The sequence below is a fragment of the Aulonocara sp. 'chitande type north' Nkhata Bay genome, linkage group LG10, assembly GCF_057382095.1.
Source record: "Aulonocara sp. 'chitande type north' Nkhata Bay isolate Kocher_YH1m ecotype deep benthic linkage group LG10, A_spYH_male_GT1.1, whole genome shotgun sequence".
NCBI lineage: Eukaryota > Metazoa > Chordata > Actinopteri > Cichliformes > Cichlidae > Aulonocara > Aulonocara sp. 'chitande type north' Nkhata Bay.
In genome coordinates this window covers 13,934,316-13,952,116 of record NC_141353.1, presented here as the reverse complement: position 1 = coordinate 13,952,116, position 17,801 = coordinate 13,934,316, and the positions used below count along the sequence as shown (strand labels likewise).

At 40.7% G+C, this 17,801-nt stretch overlaps 1 protein-coding gene and 1 long non-coding RNA gene across 9 annotated transcripts in view; one reads left to right on the top strand and one right to left on the bottom strand.

The window, feature by feature from the left end:
- Positions 1 to 2,150: 2,150 nt before the first annotated feature.
- Positions 2,151 to 5,923, bottom strand: LOC147320405 (uncharacterized). Its single transcript, XR_015131150.1, has 3 exons — positions 5,594 to 5,923; positions 2,507 to 2,703; positions 2,151 to 2,417 (listed from the first exon to the last, which is right to left on the bottom strand). It is a non-coding gene; the product is annotated as an uncharacterized LOC147320405 (long non-coding RNA).
- A 6,465-nt stretch (positions 5,924 to 12,388) lies between these two features.
- The window catches only part of LOC147320404 (glutamate receptor 3), an 81,453-nt gene continuing 76,040 nt past the window's right edge, over positions 12,389 to 17,801 (top strand). For 3 of the 8 annotated variants that reach the window (XR_015131262.1, XM_086308345.1, XM_086308344.1), the window contains exons 1-2: positions 12,389 to 12,692; positions 13,165 to 13,323. Coding sequence is in view for 7 of the 8 variants with exons in the window: in XM_086308345.1 (XP_086164471.1) it covers positions 12,605 to 12,692; positions 13,165 to 13,323 (247 nt within the window). In the remaining variant the exon portion in view is untranslated. The remainder of the gene's footprint in view (positions 12,693 to 13,164; positions 13,324 to 17,801) is intronic. The other 5 variants (XM_086308343.1, XM_086308341.1, XM_086308340.1 and 2 more) reach the window with 3 other exon arrangements.

Genomic DNA, 17,801 nt, shown 5'->3' with positions numbered 1-17,801 from the left:
TGGCTGCTTTGAAAGATCATAGATCCACTTGAAGAGAAACTGAAGAAAGGCTTAATCCCTCAGTTTAAACAGAAGCTCTTCTTTTACTTGTGGAGCTAGTTTGTCCCCAGTTCATCAGTCATCATTATCGTAACATCTCCCCGACTTAACAACAGCTGCCTCTTGTTTCGCCCTTTGATTTTAGCCTTAGATATGCTTATCGTATTCACAGAAAAAAGCCCTTAATGTGTTTCTAAAATGCATTTCAAAATCCATCACTTTCCCCCGTTTCTTTGAAAGTAGTGGTTACTGCCAACACTTCACAATGATAAAAATACAAAGAATGGCTCTCTGTTGAAAAAGATTGAATCAGTTTAGTCTGCGAACAGCGTCCACTGGCAGGACTTACATAAGCAGCAGAGAAGCAGCAGCACTTTCCACACATATTCACATTTTCTTTTCTGAGATTTCTAATTTAATGTTTCACTTAACTGGTCAAATGTTCACGTGTGTGTGCGTGTGCGTACTAATGTTCATTCCGCAGCATTAGAAATGATATAAACTATATAGAACATCAGTAGAAAAGACAGCCAAAGGGCAGAAAGTCAAATGTTAGCGCTCTCCTTTAAAACATTAACTACATCAGAACAGCTGTTGTTGGGATCTCAATAGCAAAAAAATAAATAAATAAATGAGACAAGGGATGTGTGAGAAAACAGAACATCGATAATTAAAATTGCCAAGCTAATTTGTTTTGTTCTGTAAGCGCTTTGCCTGTGGGGTATTTAGTTAAAGATGTGGGAATGTTTAATCAAATTTCCATTAATATTCATCTGTGCGGCTGCACCTTAACTCCCTCTGGTTACCAGCATGTTGTTCAAATAAGGCCTCCTAATTACCAGATTTTAAGACTTTTATTTCATCCGTTCCTTCATTTGTGAGCAATCTGTTCCATATTTTGATTCAGTTGGTGGTTTTTTTCTTCCAGCGGCACTTTGTCCGAGATAACAGCCATGTGACAGTTTAATAACGTACTCTGTAAAGCAATGGACAAACGGACTAGTGAAATGCACTCCTTTTTGGGTCCATATTATTATAATTTGTCATTATGTCGAGACAAAAAGAAACACTGAAGCAATTCCACCATCTGCAAACAAGAAATTGCTTTAAGTTCTGGACTTTAAGAAATGTGTCTCATGATTGCAGAGCACTGTGATTCATTCCTCTGCATAAAAACGTTGCTGTGGGCGTCCTGTCTCTCAACAAATATGCAAATGCTTGAGCTGATAAGAAGAAAAAAAAAAGGATGAGGGTATATAAGGTGGAATATAAACTCAAACTAACCTGAGAGGCGTCATTTTGAGATCATGTCTTTCCAAACATCCTATATTGCTTGCAAGTTTGCAGTCAAATCTTGGCAGCTGTTGTATTTTTACAGTGATCCTGGTTAAAGAGAACTTACGCATTTTATGGTATGACAGGCGCCAGGAGTAAAGTAACTATAATTTTTTAGTTTTAGGCCTAACCTGTGCAAACATGTGTTACACTGATTGCTGTGTCAGTTTGGAACAAATGAATCAATAAGCTGACAGACACCAAAGTGTTCTGATGATAAAAGATTGCCTTTTTTTTTTCTAAAGGCCAGTTTTCTGGCATTTTATTGAAAGAATTGAAAAAGACTAGTAAAAATAGAGCAATAGATAAATTACTTGTTGCCCTAGTTACAACATTTGAATGGAAGAGCATGTCCAACACTGAACATCTGCACCTGACAGAGGGCTGGAGTGAATCCACAGCGTCCCTCTTCATCGTTACAATATTGCACATGACATTCCAGCACTGCAGGTCTTTGCAGCCAAAACTTAAACTGGCTCAAATAGATCCCTCAGCACACAGAGTGAGTCATTTGCTAAAATGAATAATTTACATTTTATTGAAAATGTATACAAAATTACTGAGTCATGCTCAATTTTGATTTACAAATTTCTAACACCATGAATTGAGACTGTAGCAAATGTATCCATGTGGTGCTCCTGACTATTCTGTGTCATCCGCTATACCTCTTAAATTGTCCTGTTTTTTTTTTTCAGGCAAAGTCACATCAGGTCTTTATGTAAAGAGTTTCTCATTCCTGCTTATGCCTTTGTCACATCCTGTTAGAATTGTTATGATGCACTTTATGCTTGCATGACGCAGTCATCCTTAAGTGTCACGGTCTCGCTGGCAGACCGTGGGGATGTGGGGAAAGGAGGACCCAAAATGCAGGACTCTACAGTGCAACAGTGTTTATTTACAGTGGTGACAATCCGAACAACAATAAATCCCCCCGTGCGATCCCAACTCCCGTTCCGTGTCTTCTCCTTTATCCCGTGCTCCGTGCTCTGTCTCCGTTCCCTGTGTACTCTCCGTGTGCTGCCTCCTGGTCGCCACAATTCCTCCTGAGGAAACACGCATACCAAAGGCAGCCGTGAGTACAAAACCTAACAGTAGACTTGCACTAACCTTGCACAATACACTTAAGACTGACGGGAAGTCACTCAACGATCCAGCGTCGAGGAGCTCTCAGCCACACTGTTTTGAAGCTCCTCTGACGAGGCTTGATCGGCGCCAGGTGTGTGTGGATTCCTGGGTGGGACCGGTCAGCTGGCAGGGCCACACCCACCAGGCCTAAAAGTGCCTGCCACGACCGCACCCTCACATACACAAGCACACACCCCTAAACACCTGACAGTACACCAACACGGAAAAACAGGACAGCAGACACAACCATAATAACAACAACCACAATAATGATGATGATAATAATAATAATAATAATAATAATAATAATAACTACAATAGTAGTCCACACTGCTCACGGACCCCAAATCCCTGGAACTGGGTCCGTGACATTAAGTCATCTTCAGTTTGATTGAAATTCTGCAACTAGGCTCCCAGCAATGTCTCCTTACTTTGGCATATATTGGATTTGTAGTGTTTAAACCTCCTGACACTGTCTCCAAGAAAATGTATGATTAATATAAATCTTCTTGACGGTTTATATTTTTATACAGTTTCAGGATTTGAAATTGAACACTGCAGCCAAGTTAAATCCATGTGGGTTAAATGCTTGTGCTACTTATATATGCATCATTTGCTTGATTTACCTTAGCACTATATGACTGAGCAGAAGTGCTCACATTCTGTAATTATCTGTGCAGTAAATTTGCCAGGTGGCATATATGCACTTTAGTTTCTTCATTAGGTCCATAAACACTGTGATTAACACTGTGTGTGCAGCATTTAGTATTTTATGGATGATGTGTGAATACTTTTAAGGATAGGGCCAAAATGTGTTTCATTCACTAATTCAGCTGTTTGCTGCAGGATTAAAAGGATGGTGGTGGAATAAGTAATTGATGACAATACAAAAATTTTGTGTCCAGAAGTTTTTACGTGGGCTCAGATCAATCCATAACCAGTGAATCCATGAGGTGTGTCCTTCTGTTTGTTGCCCCACCACTTTCTCAACTGGCTTTGGAGCGTGGACATCACGCTCGATTGTCTTTTTATGCTTTCCCAACCTGGAAGCAACATGAAGGAGCTCATGTATCGGATATTACCAAACGAAGGCGTCTAGCCTGGATAGCAGCCGTGAGACGAGCTGATATCAAGTTCTGTTACGTCTCCAGATATCAGTTGGTGTGCTCAAGACATTTTCATTCCGGTAACTTCTAAATATGTTCACATCACACTTTATACAGTGGGGCAAAAAAGTATTTAGTCAGCCACCGATTGTGCAAGTTCCACCACCTAAAATGATGACAGAGGTCAGTAATTTGCACCAGAGGTACACTTCAACTGTGAGAGACAGAATGTGAAAAAAAAATCCATGAATCCACATGGTAGGATTTGTAAAGAATTTATTCGTAAATCAGGGTGGAAAATAAGTATTTGGTCAATAACAAAAATACAACTCAATACTTTGTAACATAACCTTTGTTGGCAATAACAGAGGTCAAACGTTTACTATAGGTCTTTACCAGGTTTGCACACACAGTAGCTGGTATTTTGGCCCATTCCTCCATGCAGATCTTCTCGAGAGCAGTGATGTTTTGGGGCTGTCGCCGAGCAACACGGACTTTCAACTCCCGCCACAGATTTTCTATGGGGTTGAGGTCTGGAGACTGGCTAGGCCACTCCAGGACTTTCAAATGCTTCTTACGGAGCCACTCCTTTGTTGCCCGGGCGGTGTGTTTTGGATCATTGTCATGTTGGAAGACCCAGCCTCATTTCATCTTCAACGTTCTCACTGATGGAAGGAGGTTTTGGCTCAAAATCTCACGATACATGGCCCCATTCATTCTGTCCTTAACACGGATCAGTCGTCCTGTCCCCTTGGCAGAAAAACAGCCCCATAGCATGATGTTTCCACCCCCATGCTTCACAGTAGGTATGGTGTTCTTGGGATGCAACTCAGTATTCTTCTTCCTCCGAACACGACGAGTTGAGTTTATACCAAAAAGTTCTACTTTGGTTTCATCTGACCACTTGACATTCTCCAAATCCTCTGCTGTATCATCCATGTGCTCTCTGGCAAACTTCAGACGGGCCTGGACATGCACTGGCTTCAGCAGCGGAACACGTCTGGCACTGCGGGATTTGATTCCCTGCCGTTGTAGTGTGTTACTGATGGTGACCTTTGTTACTTTGGTCCCAGCTCTCTGCAGGTCATTCACCAGGTCCCCCCGTGTGGTTCTGGGATCTTTGCTCACCGTTCTCATGATCATTTTGACCCCACGGGATGAGATCTTGCGTGGAGCCCCAGATCGTGGGAGATTATCAGTGGTCTTGTATGTCTTCCATTTTCTGATGATTGCTCCCACAGTTGATTTTTTCACACCAAGCTGCTTGTCTATTGTAGATTCACTCTTCCCAGTCTGGTGCAGGTCTACAATACTTTTCCTGGTGTCCTTCAAAAGCACTTTGGTCTTGGCCATGGCGGAGTTTGGAGTCTGACTGTTTGAGGCTGTGGACAGGTGTCTTTTATACAGATGATTAGTTCAAACAGGGGGGACAGAAAAGCTTCTTACAGAAGACGTTACAGGTCTGTGAGAGCCAGAGATTTTCCTTGTTTGAGGTGACCAAATACTTATTTTCCACCCTGATTTACGAATAAATTCTTTACAAATCCTACCATGTGAATTCATGGATTTTTTTTTCACATTCTGTCTCTCACAGTTGAAGTGTACCTCTGGTGCAAATTACTGACCTCTGTCATCATTTAAAGTGGGGGAACTTGCACAATCGGTGGCTGACTAAATACTTTTTTGCCCCACTGTAGCTGAATAATATCATCGTTGGTGGTCTCGGAAGTTATAGAATTTGCGATCAAACATAGAATGGAGTGACTTGATTGGTTGATGTAAAGACAATAAATGAAATGAGACAGGAAGGACACAAATTGGCGTTAATAATTTACCCGATTATCAATGTGTTAACTTGCATGTACTTTACAATTATGGGCATATAATATGATAACGATATTTTAGCAGTTAAATGATAAATGTGTAACATTAATTATGGTGGGGGGTGGAAAATGGCTATTTCACTCGGTGCACTCCAGCTGACTTACTTTGACGGCGTACTCAGAGTTTGGCGGCTTGAAAATAGCCAAATCTTGCACCCAGCCATTTGTAAATTGGATGTGCGCCTCCAGTGACTTGTAATTACGAAACTGGTTCGCTGTGTAAGCGCTTACTCCACAAACAAGATACGTGAAGATATCGGGGTAGGACAGTGGCGGTAAGTCGTCTGGGTCTTTACTCCACTGCCGTATTTCAAATGGGTCCAGATTTGCGATGCACTCTATTTTTTTTCAAGTACCGCTGCTTCGCCTCTGGACGCAATCGGTCTCTATACCGTCCGTTTTCTTTTGAGCTGCTTTTAAGCATGTTTCTTGTCGTCGTCGTTTGTTTGATTCGTAGACCCCGAAAATGGAGCTGCGCTCCCACAATGCATTGCGGCGTGACGTCAACTCCAAAGCCCTATACGGGATAGATTACAGTAGAATACAGTACTTACTTTTGTCTTACAAAATAGCTCAAAAAGTTTTTTCTGCATGGTCAAATGCCTGCTTATAACGTGCAGGTCATTGAGGTCTTAAACGAGATCAAAACCTGCTGATGGTTCCTCCTTGAGAATAAAAACTTAAGGAGACTGCGCATTTGATGTTGAGACTTGTTTGTATAGGCTAGCTTTTAACTAGTGTTGTCTTTGTTGTGATTTAATATATTGTGAGTTATATTTTTTTTATTTGTTGAAGACTATTGTGAAGCAGTTACTGATTCTTATGTAGAAAGGTATTATATAAGTAAATTTTGCTTACTTACATTCTCTTTACCCTCACTTATACTTTGTCTTCTGTGCTAGCCGTGTGTTAGCATGTAGCCTAAAGCGCTACCCTGCCTTTGTAAAACTTCACAAAGCTGTTCCAGTAGCTGTAAACTCCTTTTCTTTGTTTAGGCACAGCTTCAGGTAACTTTTAAAGATGTAGTGCATGAACAACCAGTGATGTAAGTGAAATTGCTTTATTCTGATTGAAATTATGTTGTAGCCTAACAAAGTTTTTCAAATCAAAACTTGGGACAAATGTGAAATCAGCCTTAAAGAAAAAGAGGTTATAGATGATATTGTCAGTCTTTGCTTATGCCACCCTACTTGTGATCCTTTTGGATTAAACTGAGTGCTATTATAAGTAGAATTGTGGTTTGAGGTCCTGGAGAGAAAAACAAATAACTGGCACACTAATTCATAGCTCATATGAGCTTCTGCTCATAAATGCAGTTAATTTTAGGCTAAGAGATAAACCTTAGTGTTATATATATATATATATTAGAACAGCAAAGATCTAATGTTCACTCGTATAGCGGTAACATGACAGACAGTATAATAAGGTGTGCCGTTTTGGGAGGCTCAGAGCATTTACTGAAAATCTAAGTCAAGCCATAAATCCCAGCATTTTACAGGAAATGCTATGGAAAGGAAACATGAAAGGCTTTATTGTGAGTTTTACAGCACTGAGCAATCCCTTTTTATCTCCCTACTTTCTTGGGAGCTTTCAGACAACTTATTGCAGTCCTGACCTTGGGTGCCATAATGCACAAGTACAATATCATCATTTCATATCAGGAATTTCAGAGGTATTACTTTTATTGTTTAGTTACACATGAAACTCCCTTGGAAGCCACTGTGCTCAGCAGGGATTCTCCATTGTGGTCAGGGTTTTAATTTTGTTGCCTGTATTATTAATGTAAGTTAAAATATTCACTATATTCCTCCTGGTTTTTCTCTTTATCTACACTGTGATCCTGGCTAAATACTCACTTCTAATCAACCAGGAGAGCGACACGCCATTACATGGAAACTGCTTCCTCTTGATCCTTGACCAAGGATAAATGATAGCAGTAGATGCACAGCGAGCCGTTTGATTCTTAAGATGCTGTTTACATCTGGAGTTCTCCTTTTTAATTATCCAGTGCCAGCCCTCATCTATGTTATCTGCAAGGAAAATGAGGTCGTGTATATATCAAAGTGCTTCTGCTGCCGCGTATTCCTCCCAGCAGGCGTTTCCTCTAATGTCATCTTAAACGTGACATGCAGTCGTGCACGTGGCTGCAAAGTTTCACATCCAATTTCACAGGTTTCAACTCTGAGTAATGATGCTAAACCAGAGACTGTCACTATAATCAAGTGAAGTTTTCGATTCTTGAAACCATTAAACAAAACGAGTGAGGAGAAAACTTGGCTCTATATGTAATAAATGCTTTATAAATTATGTCCATTATAATAAACAGACTTTAAAAAGCAAAAGTGAGTGAGAGGTACATTTTTCAGTATATCTCTGGATCCTTTTGACAGTTACTCAGACTGAAGTTGAAATAATGACTCAGTAACTGACCCGTTTGATGACTTCATGAATGTGCTTGTCTGATGTGTCCAATTGTGGCTTTGTGCTCTCTGTTAACAGTGCTACTTATAACACTGGATATGCCCGTATTTAGGCCACTTCACTCCCTCAGGCTAACAACTTGTGTGCATAATTCTGTGGGTTATAACTCACAACTGCTATATATAAAACAAGGTTAAGTCCTGAAACTAATAGATTGGTATTGACAAGGGTCAAAAGGCGGCGTTCTGTGATATGTGTGGTGCGATTTTCTGAGTATTTTAGTCTGTTTCACAACAAACATGCAGTGACTAAAACAGCTCTGATGTCTGCATTTCCTGAAACTCTGAGTCAGTCTGGCTCTCTTTCACAGTGTACCTTTTGTCCCATCTTCCTCCCATCAACCCCAAGTGGTCGCAGCAGACGGCTCCCTGAGCCTGGTTCTGCTGGAGGTTGTTTCCTGTTAAAAGGGAGTTTTTCTTTCCTACTGTCACCAAGTGCTTGCTCATAGAGGGCCATCTGCATGTTTGGGGCTTTCTCTGTGTTATTGTAGGGTCTTTACTTGACATTATAAAGCAAGGTGGCTGTTTTCAAGGTGGCTGTTTTTGTGATTTGACGCTATATAAATAAACTTGAATTGAATTGATTTGAATTAAACTAACTAGCAGAGATTCAAGTTTTATCATAACGTCCTTGTTAGACTTTGAAAGTAATGTCAGATAAAAACACTGTGCTATTAATTTCATCCACCATATGGTCGACGCTTCATAAATGTCAGTTTTACGTAAACTCAGTGGGAAGTTCTGGAAAAGGGTTGCTGACATTTACACTCAATTGAATATTGCTGAAGAGGTTGTGCATCAGACAGCAAGCGGCGTGCTTCCTGAGCGGAGCTCATTTGCTCCGGTGGAAAGCGGGAAACATGCCCAAGGTGTACTGAAGATGCAGTGTAGTGATGGCCAGAAACCTCACCTAAATACTTACCCTTATTGAAATGCTGTCAGACGTTTGCCGGGGAAGTCCCGGGGAAATGGGGGAGGAACTGTAATCCTCTGTAAAGCCGGAGAATCAGTATACAGCTGTATGGACTGCAGACTCACACCGGCATGAGTTGTACCTTCAAACTAGCTCACTAAAAGCCAGATAGGAATAAACTGAAAGCATCTTCTTTATTGTAAATGGTTTTTGGTTTTGTTTTTATGTGACGCTTGTACTGCAGTTAAGTTTCTCTCTTTACTTAACCAGGAAAGGCTTTAAAAACATATTCTTATTTATGACAGCGTGGGCAAAAGGCAAAACCTCTGGAGAAAATGGTATGAGAGCTAAAAAAAGAAACATTAAAAGTCAAAAGAACAACAGCACACCCACTACTTACTAACACACAAATGGCATATGGGTATGTAACAGCACAGGTCATATTAATGTCCACAATAAATCTCTTGAATTCCTCCACCAGCTCAAATGATCAGTGAACAGACACATTTGTTTTGGGAACTTTCATCAAAATGAGGCGAGCAGGACTCAATAAATATTGCAATTCGTGTGTGATGATAGCCAGTTAACAGAGGAATAGAGCGGACCATTGATGACGTTTGATGGGAGCAAACGGAATAGCTGAGTCATAATAAAGAGCATCAAGCTTCTTGAAGGGCGCCCTTGCAAGCTGACCTATATATAACATCATCATTGACTAACATGGAGAGGAGGGGAACTTCACATGGCTGCTTATTCCTGCAGAGAAATGTGCACGTGTTATACCTTGTTTGAGAGTCTCAAGCACTTTCTGCTGCAACAGCTACTGTTTGTGGTTTAGTCGGTAGTCACATCAGAAAGATACCTCGTATAGTGACTCACATTAGCACCTTTTTAATACATGAAATGGAAACAGCGTTCTGTCTCTGTCAGATTTTTATTAGAGTGCATATATCGGCTCATTTTAGAAATCCCATTAAGTCACTGAGGTTTAAATGGAACCAATTTAATGCTTCTTTATTATCTTGTCATGCTTTACTTTAGTGTGCCGTGTTTTCTGTAAAGAGCTGAGGGGAGGGCTCAAGAAAATATTAATAAATCATTAACATCCCTGACGAGGGCACCGAACCCAGCACACCAGTAATCTCTGCAGGATCCCTTACCCCGTTCATTCAACAGCATGAAGAATTAAGATTTGCACAACAAGCTGCCCTTTGTGCCCATCAGCTGGTGATAGACCAACACTTTGGACGGGTACGTGTTTTGCAAGAATTTCACTCAATCTGAGTTCATGCTTAAGTGGACTGAAACTAATTGCATAATTTTTCAAGTGGCAGTGAATGCATTTCTGCAAATGACAAACTAACACTGGCGCGTATCTGAAAAAAAAGGTCACGCTATACTGACAGTATATCTGTTTGTGAAACTGAACTTAATTATAGTGCAGTTGTTCTCGCTGCATCCTGTTATAGATCGTAGTTGTATGCCAAGCATTAAATCACATCCAGATCAATAAGCACAGACACTGTTGCTTTTTTCTTTCTGTTTTTTTGCAGTGCTGGTTGTGCAGCAGTCTAACTAGGGAGCTTTAATGCTTTCTCCAGCCTTGGTGCACACATACACACACAGTATGTACACACATAGAACACATTCTGCTGCTCAGCTAATCCTAAGCCATTTAACTTTAATGTCTTTAAATAGATAAATGATTAAATGGAGTGAAGTTCAGGCAGAAGAGTTCAATAACTATTCCAATAGATTAAAATCACATCCATGCTGGGTGCTGTAGTGTGCAGGGCAGAAAGAAATTACACAGCACAGCATTGTAATATAAAACAAATGAAAGAAATCTGTAAAAGGCAGCTATTTAGTTGTTTACTGTGTGTTTTTAATATTTGGTAAAACCATAAATGCTGCAAACACTGATTTAGATGGTTGTGAACGGAGCTGTGATGTTCTAAATGAGAAACAGTAAAACAACAAAAAGAAGTAACATTGCGTTAGCAGAGTTAACTCCGAAGCAAGCACAACTGCTTTAGGAGAACTCTGTCTTCATTACTGGAGCATGTTTGAAATTAGCAGTGGGTTTGTTGACATCATTAAGTTTTAAGGGCAGTGATAACCCGGCTATGGCTGCAGGTTTCCCCTGCTGGTGCCGTGATACTGTTCTCCATTGTCAATAATTCCCATTTCTGTCATGGCTTATGCCGAGGCGGATGGTGAAGTAATTGGATGGACCATGTTGAACCAACATACTGGGGCTCAAAACTCAAAGATCTGTCTAAACTGATGCTTTCTTTTCCCTCCCCCCTACTGTCTGTCTGAGATACAGGCAGTTTTAAAAGACAAAACTGGTGTGAATTAGATAAAATAAATATAGTATAATAGTTAAAGTTGCAGCATCTTATCATATTTTGTGTTGTGTGAGTCAGAGTCCTCCTAGCTAGTGCAGTATACTTTCTTCGAACTGACCAGCGTAAGACGGGCTGCCTGAATGCTTAATAATGAACATTAAACATGGAGCACAGACATTTCACCAGAAGAGATGGCCTTGTTGCATATCTCAGTAACGTGCACTCAATTGCAAAATGTAAATATGCTGATGCTAGTAGGACCTATTCCTGTGTGTCGGTGATGGATTAGACACACAGATGATTTTGGAGGGGAGAAAATATGAGCTACTTTATGCTTCTGTCACTGCCTTTTTCATTTAGATTTTATCTTAAGTGACCCTAATTTCAATCACCTCCCACAAATGATGCTGTTGCTTCTGCCTTGTTCCCCTTTGCATCAGCTGTTCACTTTCGCAGAAAAAAATGAGTGGGAATCCAAATCACTAACACAAGTAAGTCAATTAGGGTTCTAATATATAGCATTAGTTAGGTACCTTGGCAGCCGGTGATTAAACAGTGATAAATCAGAGCATTAGTGCCCACAGTTACTGTTCCTGCTCTCAAACACCTGCAGGGGACAGCCTCGGATTATGCTGCTATTGTGCTGGACTAATGCTGCATGCATACTCCCACACATGTGAACACAATAGGAAGGGATACCATAGATGGATAGATAGCGTGCTTATACATGGCCTGTATGCAGACACACACAGCACATGCACACATGCACAAGTCAGCAATATACTGGTGATCCATACAGACCGTCAGTGTGTGCACACCTACACACACGCACACACACACCAAAGCCAGTAGACACTGCACCGCCTCACACACCAACTCTGCAGTGACGCGCGGAGGAAGACGGGAGGCCGCTCTTATTATAATTCAACGTCAGACCAAGTTTGATAAACGTCTACCCCCCACCCCAACCCCCCGACACCCCGGCTCCCCTCCCTCCCCATCTGTCTTTCCCTCCCCTCTTTCACTCTCCCTGGCCCATTTCAGTGGTCTTTATCCACAGTAGGGACCCGTAGATCCGCTTTCTCCCCCCCCCCCCCCCCCCCCCTCTCCTCCACCACCACCACCTCCATCTTTGAGATAAAACACTGGCTTTAGATTTCCAGCAGCAGCAGCAGCAGAGGGCTGGCGCTGCAGTTGCGCTGGCACAAATTCAACGTGGGTGCACACAGTGAGTGAGAGAGTGAGAGAGAAAGAGAGAGAGACCTGCCGCATCTTGTGGATTTCTTTGCGAACAAGCCCGTGTACATGGTTCTCCCTGTTTCTTTCTCTCTGTCACACACAGACCAGGAGCTGATTCCAGTTTTCGGAGAAAATGTGGCATCGCACAATAGCGGCAGTCCTTTTTTTACTCAATTCTTTGGGGCACTCGCTGGCAGGCTTTCCAAACCAAATCAACATCGGTAAGTTCAATGGGATGCACTGACTACATATTCATTTTAAAAACATTTACCACAGTCTAAAATAGGACACCACTCTTTAAGTCTCAATTAGTCACTGCTTGAGGTTTTATTTTTGTTGTTGTTGTTTGTTTGTTTTTTGCTTAATTCGTTGCCAACTTCACTTCTTACCAACCCAAACTGGGATTTTGCGCGTCTTTGTGGGCGGTTTGTTAAAAAAATGAATTTATATAATTTTGTCAAAATGAGAATTATGGCGCATTATTTAGTGTGACAATGTATTACACATTTTTTTCTTGTTTTTTTTTTTTCTTCCATTGAAATTAACTTACGTACGAGCCTCTGATATAATGCGATCACGCAGTCAGCCTGCCGTCCTTTTTAGTGGGATTCGAGATAGAGCAAACGCAGGGTTATGCATGCTGGGGATGGACTAATTAAAGCGCTGTCTTATGTGACATTTTGTTTCCCGTAGGCGGACTGTTCATGCGCTCCACAGTGCAGGAACACAGCGCCTTCAGGTTTGCTGTCCAGCTGTATAACACCAACCAGAATGTGACAGAGAAACCCTTCCACCTCAATTACAATGTTGACAACCTGGAGTCCTCCAACAGTTTCTCCGTCACACATGCCTGTGAGTAGTTCTGCACTGTACCACTGCCTTTCTCTGCACAAGAACAATAAGAAACATTCCTGTTTTAGTACTATTTTTTTTCTCAGGTTGGAATAAAAAGTGCTGCAAGTTCAAGGCTAAAAAAACCAAAACACGCAAACAGTCAAACACATGCGGAGTACATCAAATCATTTTTGCTCTAATAGTCTCGTTGATAGGCCATTCCAAAAAAAGGACACAGATGTTTATGAGCTGGAAATGGCGTATGAATAAACACAGACACCTGCCAAATGTCTGGCTTAATACTCAAACTCCTCAGTCATAGCATCCAAAATTCACCAGCTGGATTATGGAGCTTGATGGCCCGTAATTAGCCAAACGGATTTTTTTTAATTTAGTCATTCCAGAGAAGCTGATGAGCAGAACTTGGATGAATGTGCTCAAAAGTGCACAGGAAACCCCCCCAAAAAAAACACTGCCACCGTGTTTGTTGGAGTATAGGATGAAAATTAAAATGTTGTGAATGTAAAACAAAAAGTTGTGGAATCAGACAAATAGAATTGAAAACACAAAAAAGATGAGATGTATTTACAAAGGTGAATAAGGAGACATCACTTTACAGGAGTTTAACAATGTTGACACATTCTCTGTTTATCCATGTGCAGGTATACCCCTTTGCAAACTCACCCATCCCACCCCATTAATGTTCAGGGGAGTTTGAATGTCACTTGTCCTTTTATAGCGGCTTTAAATATCACATTAGTGTGTACTAGCTTTATAGTGCTGCAGACTCTTCTATCTTCTCTAAATAGCCCACAGTATCAGCTATAACATTTGCTAATCCATGTAGTCATCTCTGCAAACATGATGCACTCAATAGTAAGCTGCAAAGTGTAAGAATGTCTCATATTTGGTCTACCAGTCCCTCAACTGCCATGTAGGGCACCGAGTTCTGTCTGGAGAATTAATTTGTTATCTTTTGTCTCACCAACTTTGCTTCACACATCACGGTTGAGGATCAGCTGCAGCTCTCCAAACTCTGTCAGCTGCCTTAGAGATGTCTGAGGAACCTAATAAAGTGAGAGTAGAGCTTAAAAAAAGAAAAGAAAAAGAAAGGGCACGAACACAACTACGTCCCAGGCTCTCAATCATATTAAATGCTGTTGAGGTCATGTGGTTGGTGGTGAGCGTTAGCAGCTCTCACCGACGACCAGATTGGAGCAGCCTTGAGGAGAAGCTGCAGGCGGATGCAGGTTTACACACATTCACACGCTCACACCTTGACACTGCCCGGTTTGACTATAACCTTGCACTGTCAACTGCTGAGCAATTACACTGAAGCAGCTGTGGGGTCAGTGCTCAGCTCAAGGGCACTTCAGCAGTCGCTGTGGAGGAAGAGATGAATATTACACCCTCGGCTTGTCCGGATCAGGGCTAAAGCACAAACTGCAAAGAGTTTGTCCACAGCCGCAACTGACTTTGACTAAATCTGAACCCATTGTTTTTGAAAGAAGCTTAAGGCTTTTCTTAAAGGATAAGAAGAAGAAGAAAGCTGATAATCAGGAGGATTAATTTCAGCCAGATAAGCTGATGCAAGCTTAGCTCAGTACTCTCTTGTTGAAAAAAGACCAGTTAGCAGCTCATTATGCAGACCAGCCAGGCCAGTTTGTGACTAAGGAATTTGCTTGAAAATGCACCAAACTACACAATTCTTATTATAGTAGTCTGGATTGCATAATGCCCCGCTTGCCTGGCAGGTGTCGATGTAGCAAATGAATGTGATGATTATGATTTGACACATTTCTATTTTGGCAAGAATTACACATTAGTCATAGCTGTGCTTTCCTACAGAAAGCCTTGTCAATTTTGATAATATTAGCAAGTGCTGATATGACTGAGATTTTAAATCTGCTCATTTCTTGTGATCCTTGAGACCGTCTACATAGTTCCCTCTTTAAATAAAACAATTGAAAGATAAAAAGGAACAGAGCAATTACTTTTTGCTTTCATCACTTGTTGTGTTTTCTTTGATTCTGAGTGGTTAAAAAAAAGCAGGACAACACTAGAGACCTCCATCTAGGTCAGTCTGTAACAACCATCGCAAATTCCTAATGGCAAATGTCTCTGTTATTGGCAGTGTGGATCAATAGGTGGAAATCCGTAGTCCAGCAATAGTGTGTGTGCCTGTTTGCTATCCAGTATGGAAAAATCAATTCTCACCAAGCGCTCTTTTTCCTTGTTTTTACCCTCCTCGCTAATATATGACTGATTTTCCAACTGTCCCGAATCGCACATTTGCTGCTTACATTGCAGATATGAAAGTTAACAAACAACAAAACTTGTAAACATCCAATGATCGATTGCAGCAAACAATTTCCAGCCATTGCAACTTGACTGAATTGATTCCAACAAAGAGAACCTCACTGTGCTGTTGTGTTTATTATCTCACCCAATTTGTGGCTGGAGTGAAGCTGCAGGATGTATTGATGTGACACCTTGCCGCAGGCCAGGACTGATTGTGTGCATAAATGCAGAAATGGGAAGGTTATATCCATTAAGACTGAGGTCAGGGCAGGGATAACAGACAGTGGAGACAGACCTGATAGCTTGGCTGGGTAATAAGAGGAGAGTTAAGCTAAATGAGTGTGGGGATTATACTTTCTGCATGTGGTGACAGGCAAGCATTTATTTAACGTTTAATCAATTGAAGTGTTTAGCCTTTCCCTAACTCGCAGTAATTAACACGAGTGTTAAATGCGTGTGAATGAAGAGACATTTCTGAGTGATCCGTAAAAAGCGCATTTTGTGCTTCTGCACCAACAGCATACATTTTTAAGACTGCATTGTTAAAAAAAACTTTGATTAAGCTGTCAATATTTCACTGTATTTCTTATTAGGAGTGTTTATTGTGGCTAGTTATCCTTCCTCTGCTATGACTCAACCAGTGTGATGCTGCTCAGACAGAGGCTAATGTAAGAGCACTTCAGTGTGTAGGCAATGTACAGTTCCACTAATGCGCCACAGACCAGTTCATGCAGCCAGATCTCCTCCTCCTCCTGCTCTTCTTTTTCTTCTGCATTGTTGATGCTGCAGTGAATACTTTGACTCACCAAATCCAAATTGGGATATTTTACTTTTGTAAACTGGTATTAACAATAAGCGTGATATTTAAAGAGCTAAATATTGATGTTGGGTTAATAATGCACACATAATATTGTATATGTCTCTGTAATTGCTCTCATTTCTCATTGACATGTTAAATCGAATTAATTTGCTAAATGTGAGTAATGACATTATAATCATTTCTTTTCAAATTTCATACAGATGTCGTGATAATATTGTTATCTTGAATTGTGTCTTAGATGTTTTTCCTTCCTACTGTGGCCAAGTGCTTGCTCACGGGGTGTCATCTGATTGTTGGGGCTTTCTCAGTATTATTGTAGGGTCATTACCTTACAATAGAAACTGCCTTGAGGCGACTGCTGTTGTAATGCGACACCATACAAATAAAACTGATTAGGACTGAGAATTAGAATTCTTTTAGCCACATTAATCATGTAGGGAAATACCATTAGTATTATTTCAATGTCTCAAGTGCATGTTTATTCATAAAATGCCTTAAAATGTTCACTTGTTTCTTTTTAGTTAACATGTTTGATTTTAAAATGTTTTTAAATAACATTTCAAGCACCAATGTTGCTATTTTTTACCCTGTCTACTTATGTAGATTATGCACTCTAACTTGATTGTTAAGGCAGGATCTATTTTTGAAACAAGTCAGACTTTGATCTACTTTCCAATTTAGAAGGCTATACCAGGAAGAGAACGTCAAATCACAGCAAACCTTATTCATTTATAGTAATGACTGTTTTAGTTTAATTGAATTCAGCTTTTATATATTGTTTTATAGTAACTAGTAATCCATCCCTTATTTATTCCACTACTTGTTCCAACACACTCTGCACTCTCGCACTATAAATGTGCTGCACATGTTGTCAGTTTGGTCTGCTGTCTACTTTGTTCACTGATAGCAAAGAAACAGCCAGGCCAGTGTGTGTTCAAATACTTTGACAATAAAGCTGATTTTGATTCCTTATTTACATGACACCAAATCACAAGTCACTGCTTTATATAGTAATCCAACGATAGCCTGTGAGCAAGCACTTAGTGACAGCAGGAAAGAAGGACTCCCTCTAACAGGAAACAAACCTCAGCAGAACCAGGCTCAGGGAAGGGCTGTGACTGGTCAGTGGTAAGGGGAAAAATAAGAGAAAGAGGAGATCACAGTGAGACTGGACATGGGCATTTGGCATAGTTTTATTAGTCTATGTAACTGGGAGGAAAATATTTATATTGTTCTTTCTCTTTACTCAAAAACATCTTTAGAGTTTGAGCTCCATCAGGCTGTTTTTGTACCTGTGAAAGTACTTAATGGCTACATGCGGTTTGGTAAGATAAACATATTCAGATGATACTGTAGTGGGCGTCAGTAGCTCAGG